This window comes from Anabrus simplex, chromosome 7, assembly GCF_040414725.1.
Source record: "Anabrus simplex isolate iqAnaSimp1 chromosome 7, ASM4041472v1, whole genome shotgun sequence".
NCBI lineage: Eukaryota > Metazoa > Arthropoda > Insecta > Orthoptera > Tettigoniidae > Anabrus > Anabrus simplex.
In genome coordinates, this window is record NC_090271.1 from 142403670 (window position 1) to 142427035 (window position 23366).

The window sequence follows — 23366 nt, forward strand, 5'->3', positions numbered from 1 at the left end:
AGTTGATATTATTTATATTCAAGCACTACTTTTCCCCCTAGTAGAATTTTTGTTTGCACAGTAAAAGTTAAATGACTTAGTAAATTCAACAGATTGTGTATTTGTCTTGTGTCTTACCTCAAGATGAATATCCCCTCAAAAAGATATTTTATACCATTCTTTTTGTAATGATAACAAGTGGTGTGAAAATGGAAGACCATCTTCAGAGCTGCCAACAGCGGGGTTTGAACTCACTACCTCCCAAATGTAAGCTGATAACTACGTGACCCTAACCGTGCAACCACTTAATCAGAACCTCAGTTTTTGTGAAAGTCTACAATATATATCATCTGTAATTTTGCTTAGTCTAGCGTATTATTTTGGAACAAATGTTCAGTTATACAGATAATTTAACAGAATTTTGAATTGAACAAATTTCAGTTGTATCATGTAATATCATATCATACCATATCATATTCAAAACTAAGATTAGGCCCTAATGTAACCATTTTTCCCCCTTGAACATAAAGTACCTATACTGTAAATGAGCCTTCCTGAAGAGCTGGCTCCCTCTGCTAGTTTTCCTGACCACTTACAGTACAATGAAGAGGAATAGCACCTTTCGTAGACTCATATTTTTTCTTAATTAATCTAGAACTGCATTATTAATCTTCTGCTTCCTAATCTACACTCATGCTCATAAATTAAGGATAATTGCATATTGTGGTGCCACACAACGTGGCACTACACAAAACTGGTGCTAATAGCATAGGCACATAGTGAACACAAAACAAAACATATCTGTAAGTCCACGGTATTTGTGATAAGTTGAGAAAACCGTCCCAAAACACATGTGCTACAAAACGCCACTGTTTCCTGCGCATGTACCCTGAGATCAATATGGGATATGATCACCATGCACACGTACATAGGCCGCACAACGAGTTGACACACACTGGATCAGGTGGTCGAGCAGCTGCTGGGGTATAGCCTCCCATTCTTGCACCAGTGCCTGTCGGAGCTCCTGAAGTGTCCTAGGGGTTTGAAGACGTGCAGCGATACGTCGACCGAGAGCATCCCAGACGTGCTCGATGGGGTTTAGGTCTGGAGAACAGGCAGGCCACTCCATTCGCCGGATATCTTCTGTTTCACGGTACTCCTCGGTGGGGCCGTGCGTTATCATCCATCAGGAGGAAGGTGGGACCCACTGCACCCCCGTAAAGGCGGACATACTGGTGCAAAATGACGTCCCTATATACCTGACCTGTTACAGTTCCTCTGTCAAAGACATGCATACGTGCACCAATCATAATCCCACCCCACACCATCAAACCACTTCCTCCATACAGGTCCCTTTCAAGGACATTACGGGGTTGGTATCTGGTTCCTGGTTCACGCCAGATGAGAACCCAGCGATAATCACTGTTCAGACTATACCTGGACTCGTCCGTGAACATAACCTGGGACCACTGTTCCAATGACCCTGTACTGTGTTCTTGACACCAGGCTTTACGAACTCTCCTGTGAACAGGGGTCAGTGGAATGCACCTTGCAGGTCTCCGGGCGAATAAACCATGTCTGTTCAGTCATCTGTAGACTGTGTGTCTGGAGACCAGTGTTCCAGTGGCTGTGGCAGGGTCCCGAGCAAGGCTACCTGCGGTACTCCGTGACTGTCTGTGGGCACTGATGGTGAGATATCGGTCTTCTTGTGCTGTAGCACACTGCAGACGTCCAGTACTGTAGCACCTGGACACATTTCCTGTCTGCTGGAATCGTTGCCATAATCTTGAGATCACATTTTGTGGAACACGGAGGGCCCGTGCTACAACCTGCTGTGTTTGACCAGCATCCAGTCGCCCTATTATTCTACCCCTCACAACGCCATCAATATGTGTTCGTTGAGCTATTTTCACCACACAGTCACCATTAGCACGTCTGAAAACATCTGCACACTTACTCGCTGCACCGTAGTCTGACATGCACCAACACACCTCTGCGTATTTGGACTGCTGCCAGCGCCACCATGCGACGACCGCAGGTCAAATGCACCCCATGGTCATACTCCGAGGTGATTTAAATCTGCAAACCTCCCACCATAGCGTTGTTTCACGATGTATCAGCATTATCCTTAATTCCTGAGCATGAGTGTATTTAGGTGTAAACCATGAGCTGTATAAACATTTTCAAAACTAGCTCATTAATAACATACATGTACATTCCTGAAATATTTACATAATGATTGAGTGCATCTCTTGACCCTCACAATTTCTATTTTTATACAAGAATTAGGATTTAGATCATGTCATTTTGGAATACATTATTTACTATCACAACATTAGTATGTGTTAGTCTACTTAATATATTCTTGAACTCTGACCTTTATACATTCACCTTCATTGTGGGCCACGTTATTGATTCCTCTGATGATCATGCCAACATCATTGTCTCCTAGGTCAGCTGTCCTTCCTTCTATAGTTTCAATGATTTTTCGTAGTGGTGCTTCTGGATGAACTATTGCAGAAGCTGTGACAGCATTGGTATTTGTGTCCAACACAATACCACTAGCTTGATTATCATCCATTATCAAAACCTTCAATGATTTAGGTACTATTTTTGCTGAGAATTTTGAGATGCATTTAGTTCTGGGCCCTAAACCTCTTCCTCCTAAAACCCATGCCCCCATGCGGAGACTGACTCAAAGAGGCATCTGCGTCTTCATGTCTAATACTGTAAAACTGTTCTTTGTACAAACTTTAAAATTGGAAGGATTCAGATTAGCTCATACCTTATTTCTACCTCTTACAATTTGAGACCATCCCTGCCAGTCATGCCTACCAACATCGAATACAGACACGGCTCCTTCAAGTGACATAATTCTCCATTCTAAATAATCATTTTCATTTCTAACATATCTTGTTGTAATGATATCTTCAATATCGCAATATTCAATGTAGTGTCAATCGTTGTCATGGAGTTCATACTCAGTAGCGGCCTAATTTTCATTTCGCCATCTTCGACACAATTCTCAACACAAGTTTTACACATCCACGTCGTATTTTCTTTTATACACAGATCTACATTTCCAAATGAAACCATTATCACACTACGCGTTTTACACCATTTTCACTACTTCCTTGCACTGGAAGCATTTTTCTGAACCTAAATACTCTTTTTGGAGAGATGAAGCACATCCATTACTACCCACTGCTGCCATGTTTGTTGTGGCTATCCTGAGGGTTTGTATCTACATGGAGGTGAATCACATTTTTGTAATAATTCATATTAGCATAAAAATATCAAATATGAGGAACATACAATATCATGCGCTCATTCTTTTTTTATTTTACCAACTATACGTTCATATAAACATGATAGAACTTCAAAAATTGCACTTCTTTCTCATTATGGACATGACCAACACAAATACAAATTTAAAAACATTCTGACCAAATTACAGACAAAACTATTATTTGTTTAGATTTAGTCTTAATGTTGCATAGACCTGCATACTTTCACTTTGTCTTCTGCAATTTGTTTTAAACATGATGCAATCTTTTCTTCTGCTTTGTAGAAATTGGTCGTGTAGGTGAGGGAAAGAAGGTTTATCAACTGGAATATGTTGTGGAGGAACAACTCTTGGTTGTGCTGTCTGGTAAACAAAGGCATGTGAGGCTGATCCCTGTGCGTGCTCTTGATGGTGATGATGTGGAATGGATTAAAGTTGCTGAAACCAAAGGTTGTATCACATTTGCTACTGGTCCAATGAGACGCACACCCCAGTTGGCTTATTGTTTGTGTGTTGCCATCAAGCGTCAGGTAAGCAATTATGGAAGTAGAAACATGATTTTTAAGTAGTATGTTAATTAAATTTTCAGTCATGCATGGAGTTTTAATGATTTATCATCATCTGTACTCACATTGAAAAGGGGAGTACATACTGCCTATGCTGACAATGATAATTTTTCCATTTTTAGTTACGCTCAGGTTAAAAGACCTTTGTCCCACAGACTTGAAACTTTGTAATGTTATTGTATGAACTTTGTTCTTTACATTGCTGTCTTCATCTATAGGATGAGATGCATAGTAAGTGTTTGGGAATTTCTTTAAAAACTTCAAAAATTTGCATGAAAAATTTGAGGAATAATATTTTTCTCTGGTCTCCTGTATTAACATATCTAAAACTGGCAGCTCAACAGAGAGAAGGTATGGAAGTATCACTGATAATTATTTCAGAATTCTACCTTTTATAGTTTCTTGACTGAGCATACCTAGATAAAGAAAAAACAAAAGCAGAGAAAATTAACTTTAAAGTTTAGCTTATATAAATCTGACTTGAGATGTAGCCTAGAACCCTCCTGCTGCATATTCCCCACACTCATTGTCCTCCAAACTCCTTTTCATTGCTCTCCTTGACTTCCCTTATGTTGGCTTCCACTATAAACAGCTTTGTATCCTCCATTTTGATCCAACGAACATCAATAGCTTGAAACGCACTGTGCAAATTCCACCCTGGTTAGATTCCCAGCTGTTCTAGTACCTTAATTCTGCCTGAATTTCCCATATTAAATATATTAAATTATAAAACAGCATCATGTAGTCCTAATTTTAAGGTTTTATATCCAACAAAAATATTTTTAGCTACACGACTCCAAATAACGCTGTTAAAAGACTTGTTTACATTTTGGGTTTTCCCACGCAAACATTTCTTTAATAATAATAATAATACTAAATCGGGATGGGCAAGATCCTCATAAATGGGCTTAATCATAAGTATCACTTCTTCAGGAAGTCCATGGTGTTTGTAGGTTTCCTCGTCTATTATACTTGCACCAAGAACCGCATAGACTATGTCGGGGCTTAATATTTTAATATTTGTTTTACGTTGCACCGACACAGATAGGTCTTATGGCGATGATGGGACGGGAGAAGGCTGGAAGTGGAAAGGAAGCGGCCGTGGCCTTAATTAAGGTACAGCCCCAGCATTTGCCTGGTGTGAAAATGGGAAACCACGGAAAACCATCTTCAGGGCTGCCGACAGTGGGGTTCGAACTCACTATCTCCCGAATACTGGATACTGGCCGCACTTAAGCGACTGCAGCTATCAAGCTCGGTAGGGGGCTTAATCAGTAGAAATCTTATGAAAATAGTTGCCTACAGAGCCTCCCTCATTTTCTTCAAGTCACCGACATTCTCTCTTATAGTTTTGCGGTAGTAATTTTGTAGCCTGTCTATTTCCGAAGAAGTGAGTCTGTTTCTACCCGCAAGTGCCCCATCATCCTGTAGTTTCTTGCCTTTCATGTCCTGGACTAACCTCCGCATTCTTGAACCCATCCTCTTGGGAACATGACCTATACATTCCAACTTGGTAATTGCTACACTTTCACCATGTGGTTTTTCAGACAGTACTCTGTTGAAGGCTTTACTGTCTCCATCTCCCAAAAACTGCACATACTTCACCCCTTGTGGCAACTGACCTCTTAAAAATCATTGATGCACCCTCAGCTTCCATGCCCCCACTAGATCCAGCATAATTTGTCATACACACACGCTCAGTTTGCGATTTGCATGCATGGCAGTGTTTACTGAGGCACTCTACATCAATTACTTTACCGATATCGACACTGGTAACAGTAACCACACCCTTCTGACTGGTGTGACCTCGCTTGTGCCAGCTACCATCAAGAGCAACAGCTATGTCACTAACACCCTCATTTTCCATTTTCTCTACTGTCTTACTAATAATGTTTGTGAACCTATGGAATCTATTGGGAGGACTAGGCAAATTCATAACAGCACACCGCATGTCACCCCCTGCTTTGCCCTTGCCAATTAAGGCAGTGAGTAGGAGATAAGGCTATGCCAGAGTTGGATGGAACAGAGATATTTTTTAGTTTTGTGTTTGCTCAAATAATGAGAAAAACATTCCTATTAACATATAGTTTATTGTTTACCATTTCAAAGCATACATTTCAAATTCTTTAGGAAAATTATTTACAGGGTGTATTTCCATCATTTAACCGGCTCCTTAGGCCCTTTCCATGTGCAAACAATCAAACAAAATAACCTTGCATTACTACCTATAGGTTCGCTACAGTACCTACCCAAGACATACCTGCCAACTTTCTCGATTTAGGGGGGAGACTACCGATTTTTGACAGTTTTTCCCGCCTCCCAATTACTCTATTATTTCTTTCGATTTCAGCTTATTTTTGGTGAACTTCAAACATTTATCAAATCTTGCCATTTCAGCTTTGTATGCCAGTGGCCGGAAGTCCTTTGCTCATTGGCCGCTTTCAAATGTATATTGCGACGCGTATATCGATTGTCGATCTCTCATTCTCGTGTGCTATGTTCGTGTTAGTTCACATCAGTCTAGTCGATTCTACAGACTAATCGCTAGATTTGGAGTCTATTTTAGTAATTTAGTGACAGAATTTCAAAGATAGTGACTAGTGACCTTTTATAGATATTTTAGGAACCATATGGCGAATTTTAATTTAATACTTGATAAAAATAGCATTGCGCTTGGCATAATCGTGCGAGCACGTGATGCAATATATTAATCTATGCATTTGCTAAGTAATGGCATCTGAGTGCATGACTGATTCACACATGTGGACCACGAATTCATACTATCTTCAGAAGACTTAGCAGAGACCGATCATCTCACTCGCATACTTCCTGTGAGGGAATAGAGATGTGCAATTTTTAGCCTTGTAGCCTCGTATAGCAACAGTCGGGTTTTGAGTTATTGAATTTTATAATATATACCATTGTACTCCTGTATTGCGCAAGACTTGTAGAATAAGCAATTTTGACCAATTGTTTCTCCTGATTTTTCTGATTTTCATATCAAAATCTCCTGATTTTTGGTTTTGTAAAGTTCGCAGATATGCCAAGAATTGCCTTCATTGCCCGGTTACTATAAAACATTTAGTCCTTTATAACAAATATTTGGAATTTCATTTAATTAAAAAATTGAACTACCGTAATTCCAGAGTAAACAAAATATTTCAGTACCTTCAGATATCCGGGTCTTCCTCGACATCCTCACAGTTGTGTTACATCAAATTCAGTAGAGACAATATGCGACACTTACGGATTTAGCCTTGTTAAAATGGGAGACAATTCAACGGTGGCGCTCCTAATGACTTGACCTGAAAAGTCGCGCTAAATTCAAATATCAGTGGCAATGCATATACGAAAATGGATAAATAAATTAACGTCTAGAAAGGAAGTATTATTGAGATGTTAACTTTGAAGTTGCTAAAGCAATTCTGGACAAATTAATGAAGAATTATTTAAAAGGTTATTATTTAAAGACTGAAATTAGACATATAAACAAGATGTGAAATGGACTGCTGTGAAATGGGTTGATCTTTCATTTATGCATTACTTCTTTTGCTTTAACATTCCTGCCTGAACTTTTATGATTAGATTTGTCTTTTTTCTTATTTAAAAAACATTGTATCATCAAATTAAGACACTTATCAATAAAAATATCGGCACATTCCTTACACACATGATGCAATGAATTAACATTTATAGGCTTGACAATTTTCCTCGTAACATGAAGCCTACGAACAGAAGAAAAAAAAATCTATGAAATCCCGGCTTTAATCTGAGAAGAGTGATAAAAGAAGGAAAAGTATGAAAATGTTGTCGATAGTGATTCTTTGAGGAATATTTACGTACAATTAGAGCAAAAATGTAACATACCCTTGGCTGTATAGTCAAGGATTTTTAAAGTCGCTGGCCTGGAAATGATCTGAAGAGATCTTATAATTCTTATATAAGCGTAACATCCCTTCTTTTTTTTTACACCTTATCCAGATCACTTCTGTGACATTTCAAAACCCACAGATCACACCTACAACAACACATCGGTAGTGGAGGTTAACTGCTGCACTATACAATAAAATATGCGTATTATATTTTAAGGCAGTTAAAATATGGGCCGAGCAGGTCAGAAGATTATGAAGTACTGTAAAAATCTCTTTGTCACTGGAAGAATATATATGCAAACACAATATTACTTACATTTTCTTGTCACGAGGGTAGCGAAAGAAAGACCGCGCATTCTTCTCTACTTCATAGTTACTGCAGCCAAACACAGCACATACCTTTCCCCTCATGTTGAGAGGAGATATCAAGGAATGACTCACGCTACTATTTAATTATATCAACTCACTGAAAACAGATAAATAACACCAAAAATTTCACACACAAATACACATGCTCTTATGACAGAATCAGTAGTTCTCAGGTCTACCCGCTAGAGAGAGCTCTAATAGCTGTCCCTCGATATCTCGCTGAGTGTCGCGTATTGTCTCTACTGTATTTGGTTACATGTAATTAATCTCATAATGGAACCATATTAAAGTAGATATATTAAAATTTTATAATTTTAATAATCCTCAGCTGTACTAGAGTCATCCGGCTGGAGTGCATGGTATATAGTATGGTGATTCTGCGATATGTACGGCAGAAGAGACATCAAGCCCTTGTATTTAGCTTTATTCTTCTTCCTACAGGATATGGAGAAGGAATTAATATTCTGTTCAGTGCTTCCAGTGGTGCTTGTGTTTTCTCTCTGCGAGGCCTCCCAGGTATTGTATAGTACGTGAACCTTTTCTTGAGCCCTGAACTCCATAGTGCTGAATGGGAACTAGGGCTCAAGAAAAGGTTTGTGTACTATACATAGTACTTGCACTTCCTCCCATGGACAAAGTTCAGAATAGCTGGTTTGGTACTGTAATATACTGGGTTTATTACAGTCTATCCTGAGAATGGCAATCTTCCGGAGTGGCATTTTAACACCTGACCTACTTTTCTCGTTTCTAACGAAGCACGATGTGGCACTGTGGAAGATTTTGAAGTCTTCACTTTTCATTTCTGCACTTGAACGTTCCACGAGACAAAACCAATCTTCTAGTGTGAATACATAGTCAGACTTTCCTGTCATTATAAGAGCATAATAAATCTTATATAGGATGTTATTTTTGTTCTGTGCAGAACAGGAGTGAGAAAAGAATCTTAACTTCCGCTTTCCCAAAGTATTCTCAGGTACACTTAACACTTTCAATAGACACGATGCAGTCTCTGAAGCACCTCGCGAAGCAACGTTTTTGGCCCACATACACATGAAAGCAATTTTCTGGTTGCATATATGAATACTGAAATTCCACTGCATTCTTGCTGACTTACCAGTCCAAATAAGAACACATTTTATGCATTATAATCGCCTGTTTTATAGAACGCACAGAATATGTCATCTCTTTCAGCTTTCACAAATTCATGGTATTTACACCAGCTAATATTAGCTGCCACAGATCGCACACTACACTCACATCCAGCACCTTGCTGCTTTGCAGGAACAACCTTATTCGTTTTATCGCTAATGTACTCTAATCCTAAGTTTCTACGCACTTTAGCCCTTTTCCTTTTCCACTTATCATTTCTAACTCGTTTTTTAGGTTTTTCACAGCTACTCACTATTACTTCTCCTTCACCGTCTGCCATTTTGTACACAACTAACACGTGTTTGAGAATAAGCGCAGCGATTGTCCAGTTCACATAGCCGACAGACAGCGCACACATTGAATGCTTCTAACTGCTGGGCAGAGCTCACTCTCTCGCAGCATAAACGTGAGGTGAGTAATTCACTGAAAATATGTTCTTTAAAAAAGAAAGGAAGGAGCCTGCAGTAGTCTTTGTTATTTTGCACACTGAAAGATTAATGTAAGCCCTATACTAGGGTACGAATAACTCAATTTTGACAAAATCTCGGCATAGCCCACTCTCTCACTCACTGCCTCAATTGATGTGAGGCCATACACAAATTGAGGGTTCACCTCACGCGCACCATTCACATATTTTGAAGTGGAAAACTCTGTTTCTTCTGCACAATTTTCACATGAAAGAGCCAATATCCTCAAACAGTTCATGGCAAAAAAGGGGGTGGTGCAACTTGAACATCCCCCATACTCGCCAGATCTCAATCCTCCAGACTTCTTCCTATTCCCACGACTCAAACTCGCTTTGAAAGGAAAGAGATTTGATGATATTCCTGACATCCAACGAAACGTGACTAGGCTTTTGAACACCATCCCAAAGGAAGCCTTCTTGCAAAGTTTCCAGGACATGTATCGCCAATCTCAGCAGTGCATACTTATGGGAGGGGACTATTTCGAAGGACAGTAAGGTCACTGTCGTGCACTGTTCATCTATGTTGATAGTACAGGACTATTTACCGAACTTTATTGTCACAGGTTGTATGTTTGCTTGCTAAAACTAATAATTTTTGTGATTAAAAACATATTTTACTTATTTTAAGAAGTAACAATTGCTGTAATTTAGGAGGGCAATTTCCCTTCCCCCTCTCTGCCAGCTTATGAGTGTACAAATATTTTAATTATGGTTAGCCTAGTTAAAACCTTTAATATAAATGTAGTTTTAATATTCCACCCCCTAAATTAGGCCCCGACTTACACCCATGATTGTATTAATATCTAAACGTAGATTCATACATATCTTACATGCATTTTCTAATGTATACTAACCCTCTGCCATTCCCCATTTAAGGGTGTCTGCCCAGCCAGAATTACCGTGTTTTCTGACAGCGGCCTTTAAATCCCAAGAGACGCAGCGGCATAAATGTCACCCTTTAAAGAAAACAACATAAAATTCAAATGAATATTTATTTTGGATTTCATTTCTAAATGATCAGTGCGCATATATTTATTTGTACTCACCTTAATTTTGTATATAAATATTGCCCAAGTTTCCTAAACTACTTCATTGTCATTGCCTACTTTACTAATGGGCACACGCAAAAGTCTCCTAGGGAGTAATTGTCAATTTCAGATAAAACAACCAAACCCATATAAATTAGAACACCTACAGAATGTCTTTATATTGTCAGCGTAATGTTTTGCCAGGTAGTATCAACAGTGCCAGTTTTTCTTTGTAAATATTTGGCATGAATTTTCGTCTGCTTTACTACAAACTCATAAAATTCCCATCCCACAAATAATTGAGAAAAAAAATTCTGAACTCCCAGAACGTATGTTATGATTTGAACCAGTATTGTTTTCCCATATTTACAATTCATTAGAATGATTATCGCGATGTTAGCCATGTCCCTCAGTCTTCACATTTTTCATGATTCTTGGAAGCATTATCACTACTACATTCATCAGAATATTATTCTAAACCTCTACTAGAAAGTTAGCATCACCACTAATTCCTTACTTACTCCAATTTCACATTCTTTCAAACCTTACGACACTTCTCTGTGATAAGTAACAGCATGATGAGAACTCAAATAATCCCTAACCAGAATGCGATGTTTATAAACCAGATCTGCTTGTGAAATACACACAGGACAGACAGTCAACAAGGTGCTGAGAGCTTGTTGAGTCATGGGAATGCACTGTAGTTTCAAGACACCCTTCAATATTTCTGTCATCTTTTAACAACTGTGTGTGTGATGAGTGCTCTGGAGCATTTGGAATAGTTCAGGGTTCATTTATTTTAATCTTAACATTCCCCTTGAGATAATTAATGATCTGGCTCTGAGATTGTGGAAAAAGCAAAATACATCCCAGGCTCTGGGGGTTTACCTACTGCTGACTGGCTGAGGAAACCATATTTCCCAATGTGTGCAGAAGCAGCTAAGTTACAAATAAAAGATTTGCTTGCTGGCAAATCAATGAAACAACAGGTCACAATAGTAACTGTAATTTTGCGGTACTTTTAGGAACTTTAGATGATGAAACTTGCCAGCAGCTATGTGTAGTCACCTACAGTTTCTTAGAGGCAGTAGATATAACTGCAAGATCTCAGGCAGATTTGCACCCAAATTTATTTTAATTTATTCTTTCATAATGATCTTAATTCTGTAACATATTGGCACTCGTGCTTGAGGAAATTGTTTGCAAATTCTCATCTCACTTCCAGAGACTCATGCTTCAAAAATCTATAGCTCATTCAAATATGTTGTTCAGTGCTTCATTCAGAAACTCTACAGGGATGTTGTTAAGGAGGACCGTGCATCCGAACTTTGCCACTAATAAAGACAAATGAATAAATAAACAAACCAATCAGTTATTGCTATGTTCAAAACAATCACTCTGTATGCTGGCTTAACACAGACTATATGAGACCATGATATCACTAGGTGAGCTATATGGGTTTAGGTTGCTATTGTATCATCCTCGCACCCTTACATGGCACAGGGAATAAATAACCAGCAACTTCACTGAGGCTCAACTGTACTTTTTTTTGTTATGGAGGTAATAAAAATTTCAGTTTAATTTTAGGTGTTTCGTTCTCAGCTCTGGGCTGAAAAGAAATAAGTTGTTTTCTTCATTGTATAATCAAATGCCTGTTGTTTCATGTGTTTCAGAATACGTCTCAAGTCATTATCTACGAAGTAACACGCACCAAAACCCGCCATAAACGTTTGCGTGAATTAATGCTACCAACACAAGCACAAACCTTGAATGTTTTCAGTGAAGGAAGGCTGTGTGTCGGTTACCAGTCTGGATTCAGTATATACAGCATCATGGGAGACCAGCACCCTATATGTGAGTATTGATACAAAGAAATGTCATCTTTGTTTCCTTTATACTTTGTTGTTGAATACATTTTTATCTTTGCTTTCAGCTTTGGTTCATCCTGACAATCAGCTTTTGGGCTTCTTGTCATACAGTGCTGTAGAGGCTCTTCGTGCAATAGAACTATCACGAGGAGAGTTCCTGTTGGTTTTCCAGACATTAGGAGTGTATGTTGACTCTCAAGGGCGCAAGTCACGGGAGAGAGAAATAATGTATCCAGCAATTCCTATTGCAGTCAGTGAGTATTACATCGCCAATTGTTCAAAACAAAATAGACTTTGAGTTTTATATGATTGTCAATCATGTCGATAGAAAACATAGACCTTATGGTTTTATGTGGAATCTAAACTGAACCACTTAGTATTTACAAAATGATTATGCGTTGTCTGAGGATCATACTTTGTCCTCAAGCAAGATACAGTGTAACTGAACTTATCTTCCTTTCTCCTTTTCGAGGTGCAGGTGGGTTGGGACAAATTTGGTTCCTATACATTTTACTCTCGCTTTTCACCACTTCTGATCCATTATGTTCCAGTCCTGGTCACGTTGCCGTATTGCCTAGCAACCCCATATATCATATCATCAGGTGTTTTTATTTTTTTCTCTGGCTCAGACAGTTAGTGTAACTTGAGGTGGGTGACCTGTATCAATTCAAGAAATGCATCTTTGTCCCTGTCTTCTTTTGCCGTGTATCTTTCCTTCAATGGCTGGCTGCAGTAGATGATATTTAAGGAACTTGTTTCCCAAAGGTACTATATCCACTCTGGAAGATTTTTCAGTATTAAGGAAAATGTCTGTATAATTAATATCATTTTTTTAGGGCCGGGCTGAGTGGCTCAGACAGTTGAGGCAATGGCCTTCCGACCCCAACTTGGCAGGTTCGATCCTGGCTCAGTCCGGTGGTATTTGAAGGTGCTCAAATACGTCAGCCTCATGTCGGTAGATTTACTGGCACGTAAAAGAACTCCTGCGGGACAAAATTCTGGCACCTCGGCGTCTCCGAAGACCATAAAAGTAGTTAGTGGGACGTAAAGCAAATAACATTATTATTATTATTATTATGATTATGATTATTATTATTATTATTATTATTATTATTATTATTATTATTATTATTATTATTATTATTATTATTACATTTTTTGGTGACATTTTATCCATGTAGGTAACGTATTAAATATAGTGGAGGTGCGTTTGGAAGGCGAATGGTACTTGCGAAAGTTTGTGCAAATGTGTTTAGAATTTTATCTTTTTCATGGATTTCCATTTCCATCTTCTTTCAGTTTTTAACCTTACATATTCACCACAAATATCAGTCCTTTTAGAATCAAATTCTAGATTGAACCGATGAGTAAAACATGCCAGTAATTACAGTCTGTGTCATCATATTTTCTTTGTAAAGTTTTCTCATTTTTTTTTATGCATAGGTGGGAAGGTAAATAGAACCTCCTAGGAGCATTGTTTTTACCGTAATGTTTCTCTTTACATTTAAAATGTTTTATATGTTCAATGATTTTGCATATGTGTAGTCTGATTCCTCTGTAGAAAATGAGGTTGATTGTACTAGTTCAATTTGGTGCTATGTACGTTGGTAATTCATTCCTGTTCACTAATCTGAAACCTTGTCACATTCAGGTGTTGGTAATTCTTTGAGTAATACTTTTGTTCTCGGTAGTTAAATACACCTACGGTCCAGTTCGTTTACTCCGAAGTGATTACATTACTTTTTAAGTTTGACAGTGCACGAGATACAGTTTGGGAAAGAGTACTAGTGATTAATAAATGCAGTTTATCTGGCCTCATGGATTCTCTCAACGGCTCGAGGTACTTGCTGTCGTCACACCAAAGTGAAAGGTGTGGCCTAGGCAGGCCTATTCGCCCACTGGTATCCAGCTGTGTACTAGCCATCCTAATGCTAGCACTCTCCGGGGATGTGCAACTGTGCCCAGAACCCAACCAAAGCAATCAAGGTATGGCATTTTTCTATCAAAATGTCAGGAGTGTGCGTAACTCACTTGCTGACTTTCATACTGGACTAAGTGAAGGGGTTTGTATTTGTATCAGCGAAAGTTGGCTTAAAGAAACAGTAGCTGATACTGAAATATTAACGGACAGTTACATTGTATTTCGTAAGGACAGAAATTCCGTGCACACTTCAAAACTGGATGGTGGAGGTGTTTTACTAGCTGCGAAGCCTGACCTTGGACCAGTGTCGATGCCTGAGCTTGCTGGGAATTGGGAGTGTCAAGTAGTGAAAGTCAACCCTCAACCCGATCGTGCTGTCTTCATTGTGTGCTGTCCGGCTCCATGGCTAAATGGTTAGCGTGCTGGCCTTTGGCCATAGGGGTTCCGGGTTCGATTCCCGGCAGGGTCGGGAATTTTAACCTTAATTGGTTAATTTTGCTGGCACGGGGGCTGGGTGTATGTGTTGTCTTCATCATCATTTCATCCTCATCATGACGCGCAGGTCACCTACGGGTGTCAAATCAAAAGACCTGCATCCGGTGAGCCGAACTTGTCCTCGGACACTCCCGGCACTTAAAGCCATACGCCATTTCATTGTGTGCTGCTGCCTGCCTCCAGATGAAGTGAACGACCGGCTTAACGACCTACGTCAAACATTGGGGAACATTACATCTGTTCTCAACTCACGGGATACTGTCGTGTGCAGTGATTTTAACTTGAACCAATTAGCTTGGAAAACTGATGAGTCGTCAAAAGTCCAACACATTATCAAAAAGAGAAGCGAAGCGGTATTCCTGTTTCTATAAATTATCAATGAATTCTAAACACATTTGCACAAACTTTTGCAAGTACCATTCGCCTTCCAAGCCCAGCAATGCAACATTTTCTCCCCCATTTTCAATAGATCCAGTGTCTGTTCAAACTTCTGTGGCAGAAGTGACATTGATCCTGTCATCAGTAGATATCAACAAATCATGTGGACCTGGCGAGATATCTGACATCATCCTCCGTGAATGTGCTTCCTAACTGGCAATTCCACGATGTGAAATTATAAATAAATCGTTTAAGTGTGGATGTTTTCCAGCTGGGTGGAAAAAGTGTTTTGTAATCCCTATTTACAAGAAAAGTGATAACGTGTTATTCGATAATTATAGACCAGTAGTGCTGCTTTCACTTTCATCGAAGGTGGCAGAGAAAGTTATACATAATTGCCTGTATGACTCTCTTATTCAGTACAAAGACCCATCACAGCATGGATTCGTTAAAGGCAGGTCAGCTGTTACCAATCTGGCAGTTTATTTATCTTCACTTTCAGATGCATTGGGCAAAGGTAAAAACAGGTTGATGTGATATATACTGATTTCTCCAAAGCCTTTGACTCTTTACAACACGAGGCCTTATTGAGGAAGTTGACAGCATATGGAGTGTCCGGAAGTATTTTTCACTGGCTGAAGAGTTACTTCACAAAATTAATATGTTCTGTCAAGTCCGAGGGTTTGATCTCTAACTCCTATCAACCTGCATCTGGCGTCCCACCGGGATTACTGGTAGGGCCTCTTGTATTGTTTCTAAATTATGTTATTACAGTCATTCAGACCAGTGAATGTCTCTTGTACACTGATGACTTGAAACTGTACAAAGTCATAGAAGACGACAGTTCTGCTGATTATCTATAAGAAGATTTGAAGCAAATATGTGAGTGGTGTGATAAGTGGTCCCTCAGAGTAAATAAAGTTAAGTGTGGTGTCATGTCATTTACTCGAAAATTAACACCTGTATTTTACAGATATAAAATCAGTGGAGAATGTTAAATCGTGTGGAGGAGTTTAATGACCTAGGTGTAATTCTTAGTAACAGGAATATCTTATCCATACCTGTCAACCCTTCCGATTTACCAGGAAACTTTCAGTTTTTTAACTTGTCTTCCGATTTTCCGATTTATTTTTAATTCTTCCTATTTTTGACCAATATAACCTCCAGTACAGTCAATACTCTTCCCCTAGGATAAAGGATAAATTCTTATGTGCTTGTATAATTTACCCTACCTCGTTTTCAAGCGTTTTTATTTGATGCTTTATTTTGCGAGTGTCTTGTCCGTCGCCTTCGTGTATCTTGTTTCCTGCTCGCTACAGCAGGATGTGTGCTTTACGGCTGGGGATTCGGGACCGCAATCGTCCTAACAGGCAAGAGTGGCTAGCGAGCGCTAGCGACTCAGTTAATCAGGATGAAAGAATGAGTTTCATATCGTGTGGTTCGCGCACTATTAACATCGTTTCTGTGCGTAATTTCGTTGGAGTTGTATGCCACATGTTTTTTCTAGCGGTTCTGTGCTTTTCCCCGTGTCAGAGTCGGATGTTAATCATGTATCAGACATACCGATCTGTTTTGTATGTTGTAGTTTCGCGTAATTCAGTGCATTTTTGTTTATTCTTACTTCATCATTTTAATGAGTTGAATGCATTTCAGGGAGTTGTGTCGGTGACAGTTTCTGGTATTTTCTCTTCACGTTATGGCCAAAGAACATAACAAATGTTATCTCCAAGTGTTCAGAGATATCGTACCTATAAAATTAAATTTCTATTCATTTTACAGTTTCTTCTTCTTCTTATTCTTCTTCTTCCGAATTTGGCCAACTGTGGACCGCATAGAACTTGAGCCTTGTTGGCCTTTCTTCTCTTTTCTTCCCAGAACCTTTTCATTCTCTCGCTTCGTATTTTTCTCTCCTCCTCAGAGATTATCCGGTTAGGCTTCTTTTTAGGTGGTTTGTCCTCAAAAAATTTGATTTTGTTGATTATGTTTCTAAACTCTTTCCTTTTATTGATCACCTCTAGTGTAATTCCTACTTCTTCTGCATCTCTTTTGACCTCTTCTACCCACTTAGTGGTGGCCTTCAATCCTACAATGTACTTAAAGATCTTTTTGGTCAGTCTGCTTTCATCCATTCTTACTAGATGTCCGTAGAAGTTCAACCTTCGCTTCCTCATTGTGTCTGAGATCTTTTCCGTATGTTTATAAAGATCCTTGTTTTTCCTTTTTCTCCAGGTTCCATCAGTAGTTTTCTGGGGTCCCAGAATCTTCCTTAGGATCTTCCTTTCTTTCTTTTCCAGTTCTTGTAGCTCCCCTTTTTTATTCAAAATAAGACACTCTGAGGCATACAATCCTTCTGGTTTGATTACTGAATGATAGTGTCGGATTTTGGCCATGTAGGATATTGCCCGTTTGTTGTACATACTCTGGGTTAGTTTGTAGGCCAATTCTAATTTTCTGATTCTTCCTTTGATAGCCTCTTTGTCTAGCCCATTGGGTTGGATCCATTCTCCCAGGTATCTGAACTTCTCTGCCCTTTTAATCTTCCCATACTTTATCTCCATGTACTTCTCATTTCGGTGCTTATACTCCATATACTCCGTCTTTCCGTAAGAAACTTTAAGACCTGCTTTTCCGGCGATTTCGTGCAGTTTCTCTATCATCTTTATAGCGTCTTCTCAATTTTTAGCTAAGACATTTTACAGTTTAATAAAGGAAACTATTATGCGATTCACCTCGGGAGATAAATTTTATTTTGAGTTATTGAAATTTCCAGATATAGAGAATACCACATTTGAGCATGTATAGCACATAATTGAGTCATATGTATCTACGGACTTTTACTGAATACATTATGTTCAACGGTACGTAAAAATATTTAAAGAAACTCTATTTTACGGCATCACTTTAATTATAACACTTAGCATAGTAACTTTTTAGAAGACAGGATACAGTACATACAGTAGTGAAACAAGAAACATAGCTCCGTTAACACATTTGGAAAAAGCTCTGTTAGTCTCTTCTGTTTGTTGCGGTTAACCTTTCTGCCCTTCCCGTTGAAACTTCTCGTCAGTACCACGCAGCCGAGTTTCATAAATGGACCTTGTCATCTGCGACTTCTGGGTTTGCTTTCGTACGTGATAATTGACACCCGAGAAACAGCGAGGCTTTGCCGATCACTAGAAGTTCGAGTTTTTTCGGTTCCCGTCATATTAGTTTCCAGCTTCACTGTAACCCTTTCTTTACTTGTTAACTGTTGTTCACAAACCACAAATGTTGTATTGTATAGTTATTGTTGCACAAAATTCGAGTTAGAGTATTTTTTGCTTCAAGGGAGGAAGTGTTTGCTTCGAGAAATCGAGAAATTCGTACAACCAAATTTCGAGAATAGAGAAATGAATACACGTGAAGCATAGGACAAACGACCTTAAAAACTTAGTTCGAGATACTGAAAATTCGAGTAATAGAGGTTCGAGATATCGAGGTTCGACTGTATCATTATTCGTATGTATGTGTTATAAATGAGAGTGATTAGGTACGTTTTCTTGTAACCATTTTAATGTTTTTGTTAGTTTAAGATTTTAAATTTAATGGTCAATTCACATTGTAACTGTAAATATGTATGCCTTTTATGCTGTCCTTTTTTCACTTGGACCATGGCACAATATATATGATGAAATCCAAGAAAAAATACTATTTTTGATTTCTAAAAGTTGGCAGCTATGCTTATCCTTTGAGAAACATATCGATAATATTATAAAGAAATCTTTCAGACTACTGGGGTTTGTCAAAAGGAATTGTGAAGATTTCAGTAATATTGCATATGCCAAAACACTGTTTTGTTCCCCGGTGAGACCCTCTCTCGAGTATGGTTGTGAGGTGTGGCTCCCGTATCAGAAAAGCCACATATACCATCTCCAGAGAGTACAGATAAGGTTCATGAAGTGGATTAGTTTTGGATTCCCGGGCATGCCACTCTCTTCCAGCAGATGTGAAGAATTAGTAGAAATTCTTGAAATGAATATGCTGACAATGCGCCGAAAATGTGCGAACGCAATGTTAGCAACTAAATGCTTGAAGAGTAAAGTGGACTGTCCGGCTATACTGGGGTTGATTCCACTTCATTCCAAGGAGGCGAACAAGGCAGAAACGTACATTCCACCTGCCCAAATGTAGGATGGTTGCACTTGAATATTCTTGGTTCATGCAAGCCCTTCAGGCCATAAATCAGCTGGAAGGGTCACTAGACATTTCTCACCACCCTTCGACTGCAATTCGTAAAGCTCTTCTCAAGGATAGAACGTGATAATACTGTATATTATACGAATAGCCTGTAGAAAACATGGGAAGATGTATATCTGTATGCTTGTATAGGGCCTATATATGTATATTTGTATATATATTATTTCATTTTTTATTTAAGTTTCTATTACATCATGTGTAATTGGGACACCCTGTAGGTGATAAATAAATATATATTATTATTCCTCTTCTTGGGTTTCCATGATTAAGTCTGTCTTGGTATTCGGTTTGTCGATTCGGCAGTTTAAATCTCCAGCAAGAATTGCATTTTTTTCATTCCTGGTTTGTTCTGTAACCTTAGATACTGTCTCTGTTATATCTTCTGTGGGAAATCCTGGTGGAATGTAGATACCGAGGTATTAGGAAGGAGACATCTACTCTTCCTTTGGTTGCTTTTCAAGATACATTTCTCATTTATTAGAATTCTCTCATACAACTTTGCTATTTATATGACAATAGGAATTGAAGATGTCCCCTCTCGTTGTATACCAAGTTGACTATTCAATAATATTCAACACTGTTTTAAGTAAAAATTTCCCATTTATAAGCAGAACAAAGTCTATCAACTTTTCTGGTAGAGAAAGACATATATTTTATATTCAGTAACTTTGTGATGCTTGTTACCATAATGAAGTAAGTTTGTGAACAAGTCAAATTAACATAGTGTGATTTGATTGTACTTGATAGAAATTTGGGCATAGTTTGCATCACCAATATACATCGGATTTGATAATGAACATGGACAGTCAAACTAATATTCAACATGGGTCAGTATAGACTATAAATTGAACGACATCGTATTACAGATAGTCATAAACAAGTCTATTAAGGTGACACTCTGGAGATAACAAGATATTTTTACCTAATGCATGGATTTTCACGAAACTTTGTTGGAATGTCACCTACATAAAAGTAGAGATATCACGAACAATTCTTTCATATACAATTAATACTTTTTCCAAAAAAAAATTTTGAAATGTTTAATTTCATTTTTTTTTTTCATGAAATTTAATTAACATGTTAACGTAAATTTGTAATTAGGTAGATAATACTTCTTTTAAAAGCACCACGTATCGATGTTTCTGTACATAATTTATATAAGGAGATCGTACTAAAGTTTGTGTAATTTTTACGTTCTAAAATATTGGACTTAAAAATCCCTACTACTTCAAAAATTTCTGCAATCAAAAATTCCATATGCAGGTTTCTTAACATAGCTGTGATACATATACCATTACAGATGTTGTTACATTTGGCAGAAAATTATGGGGAAAAAATGGGATTTAAATGTAAAATTACAATTTGCAGAAAAATTAAAGTTCTAGTGACATTTTCCTCCTGATCCATTACATAAAAGTCACCAGAACTGTGTGTTTTTCCATCCTTTTCTTTCTTGGCAGCTTCTGCACGAATATTAGCAACTCTGGAAGCTTGTCTCTTCTTCTTCTCCTTCTCCAATGAACGGCAGACACTTTGTTTCACTCTACAATGATCCCTCTGTTTACTCAGGAGTCCCTTCACTTCGCACGTCGAACTTCTGTCTGGAGTTTTGGCAACTTCAGTGCGATATTGTCCTTGGTTGACCAATGAAATTGCTTCTGACACAGCCATTACAATTTTCTTCTTAGAAACAAAGATTTCTTTTGAGCATTTTGACCAGATAACACTGTGGAGATTTTTCTTAGTATTTTGTGTCTTCGCACCACTGCACCTTGCTAAAATGGATTCTGATGCCAGTCTCCTGTACGCAGGCACAATTTTCAACCACACATCCATATAGATTTGTGCAAAACAAAGCATTATTACAGTGATAAATTGTTTGAATTCAGTGGAGTAACTTTGTGACAAGAAAAAAGAAACTCAATCCTTTCAATTTCATTCATTTAAAAAATTTCACCAAAATGACCAAAATATCAATTTTTATCTCTGGAGTGTCGCCTTAATCCTAGTTTGAATTATCCTCGCATACATAGGAGTATTAATATCTGTCAGGAAGAACAAAGAAAGATAAATTCACATGAACTTTTACTAAATTTTATGAGAACTATGTGTTAAAATGTACATCATGTTAACTGCACCACCACCATGTTTTACCATATATTTGTCCAGTAATTTTTAACGTATGCTAATTTGTGTCATCCTTTTTAGGTGTTTTGTATTTTGCAGTATATTTAATTATACTAATTTTGACTATGTAATGGCTGAGGACAATCACAATTAAGACCAGAACTAGTACCGTTAATGAGAATATAGCCCATTTTAATGAAACTATAGTTAGATGTCATTAATATTTACATATAGAATAGATGGACCCAGTCTTAGCCTGTTTAACGTACATACCATTTAGTCAATCATCTTTTCCTTTCTCCCAAGTCTTCCCAGCCCAAAGTATGGAACATTTTCATAACACGACTCCTTTGTCAGAAATCACGCAGAACAAATCGTGCTGTTTTCCTTTGGATCTTTTCCTATTCTCATATCAAGTAGTCCTGGTGTGGGTCCCATACACTGGAACTGTGGAACCATATTGTAATTGGAGTCTTACCAAAGACATACACATCCTCTCCTTTACACCTTACTGCAGTCCATATAATTTCCATTTATTTTGGAAAGACCTCCTGTATTTACAAATTGCCACTAAGAACAAGGTAAAACAAATCAATTTTATGTACATATGTATTAATAAAAGAACATTCAAAATTAGCTGTAGAGGTGGTGCCTCATGATCTTGATGGAAGCTCGGAGGACGAGGGTCGCGATTTCCGGGATGAGCTTCATTGGGAGTTGGAAGCGCTTCCATGTGGCGACGAAGTGACGAGGTATGGTACAAGAAGTAAGTATAAATAACCACCTAATCGATACTTTATTAATGCCTCAGGCAAAATTGAATAAAATTAAAACTTACAGTACATGTTTCGACCACTTAGTGGTCCTCTTCAGCTGTATAAATAAAGAACTGAAAAGAAAAACATTGACAATAAGCACAAATAAACGTTCTTTGGAGACTCCTTTGATAAAAATGGAGGTCATCAGAATAGGTCATCTTGCCTCTCGTTCTTGTTTGGAAAAGATGTTTATTCTGCGCTGTCTAGAGGGTCTGTCTTTGAGCGCGACCTGGTGAAGTAACGATGTGATACAGTTTGACAATTCATGGAAAGCTCTGGAGAGAAGGGAAGTAGAGTTTTATCGCCATCTAAAATAACATGTGAGGGAGGAGGGAGATTGGGCTGTGCTTCTGCGATGTTGTGTTTGATTAAATCTCTTGTTCGTCTAGTCTGTTTCATGTCTACCCATTCTAAGTATTTGCTAATATTCTCATATAAGATGTTTTTATGCTCGTTGTTTTCGTGAACATGGGTAGACATGAAACAGACTAGACGAACAAGAGATTTAATCAAACACGACATCGCAGAAGCACAGCCCAATCTCCCTCCTCCCTCACATGTTATTTTAGATGGCGATAAAACTCTACTTCCCTTCTCTCCAGAGCTTTCCATGAATTGTCAAACTGTATCACATCGTTACTTCACCAGGTCGCGCTCAAAGACAGACCCTCTAGACAGCGCAGAATAAACATCTTTTCCAAACAAGAACGAGAGGCAAGATGACCTATTCTGATGACCTCCATTTTTATCAAAGGAGTCTCCAAAGAACGTTTATTTGTGCTTATTGTCAATGTTTTTCTTTTCAGTT

The 23366-nt window shown here is 38.2% G+C and overlaps 1 protein-coding gene across 8 annotated transcripts in view; it reads left to right on the forward strand.

Annotated features, from left to right (window-relative positions):
- gek (serine/threonine-protein kinase gek) overlaps positions 1–23366 on the forward strand; it is a 736940-nt gene that overhangs the window by 610033 nt on the left and 103541 nt on the right. For all 8 annotated transcript variants that reach the window (XM_067151353.2, XM_067151356.2, XM_067151355.2 and 5 more), the window contains 3 exons: positions 3551–3795; positions 12389–12569; positions 12649–12837. In XM_067151353.2, coding sequence (XP_067007454.2) covers positions 3551–3795; positions 12389–12569; positions 12649–12837 — 615 coding nt within the window. The remainder of the gene's footprint in view (positions 1–3550; positions 3796–12388; positions 12570–12648; positions 12838–23366) is intronic.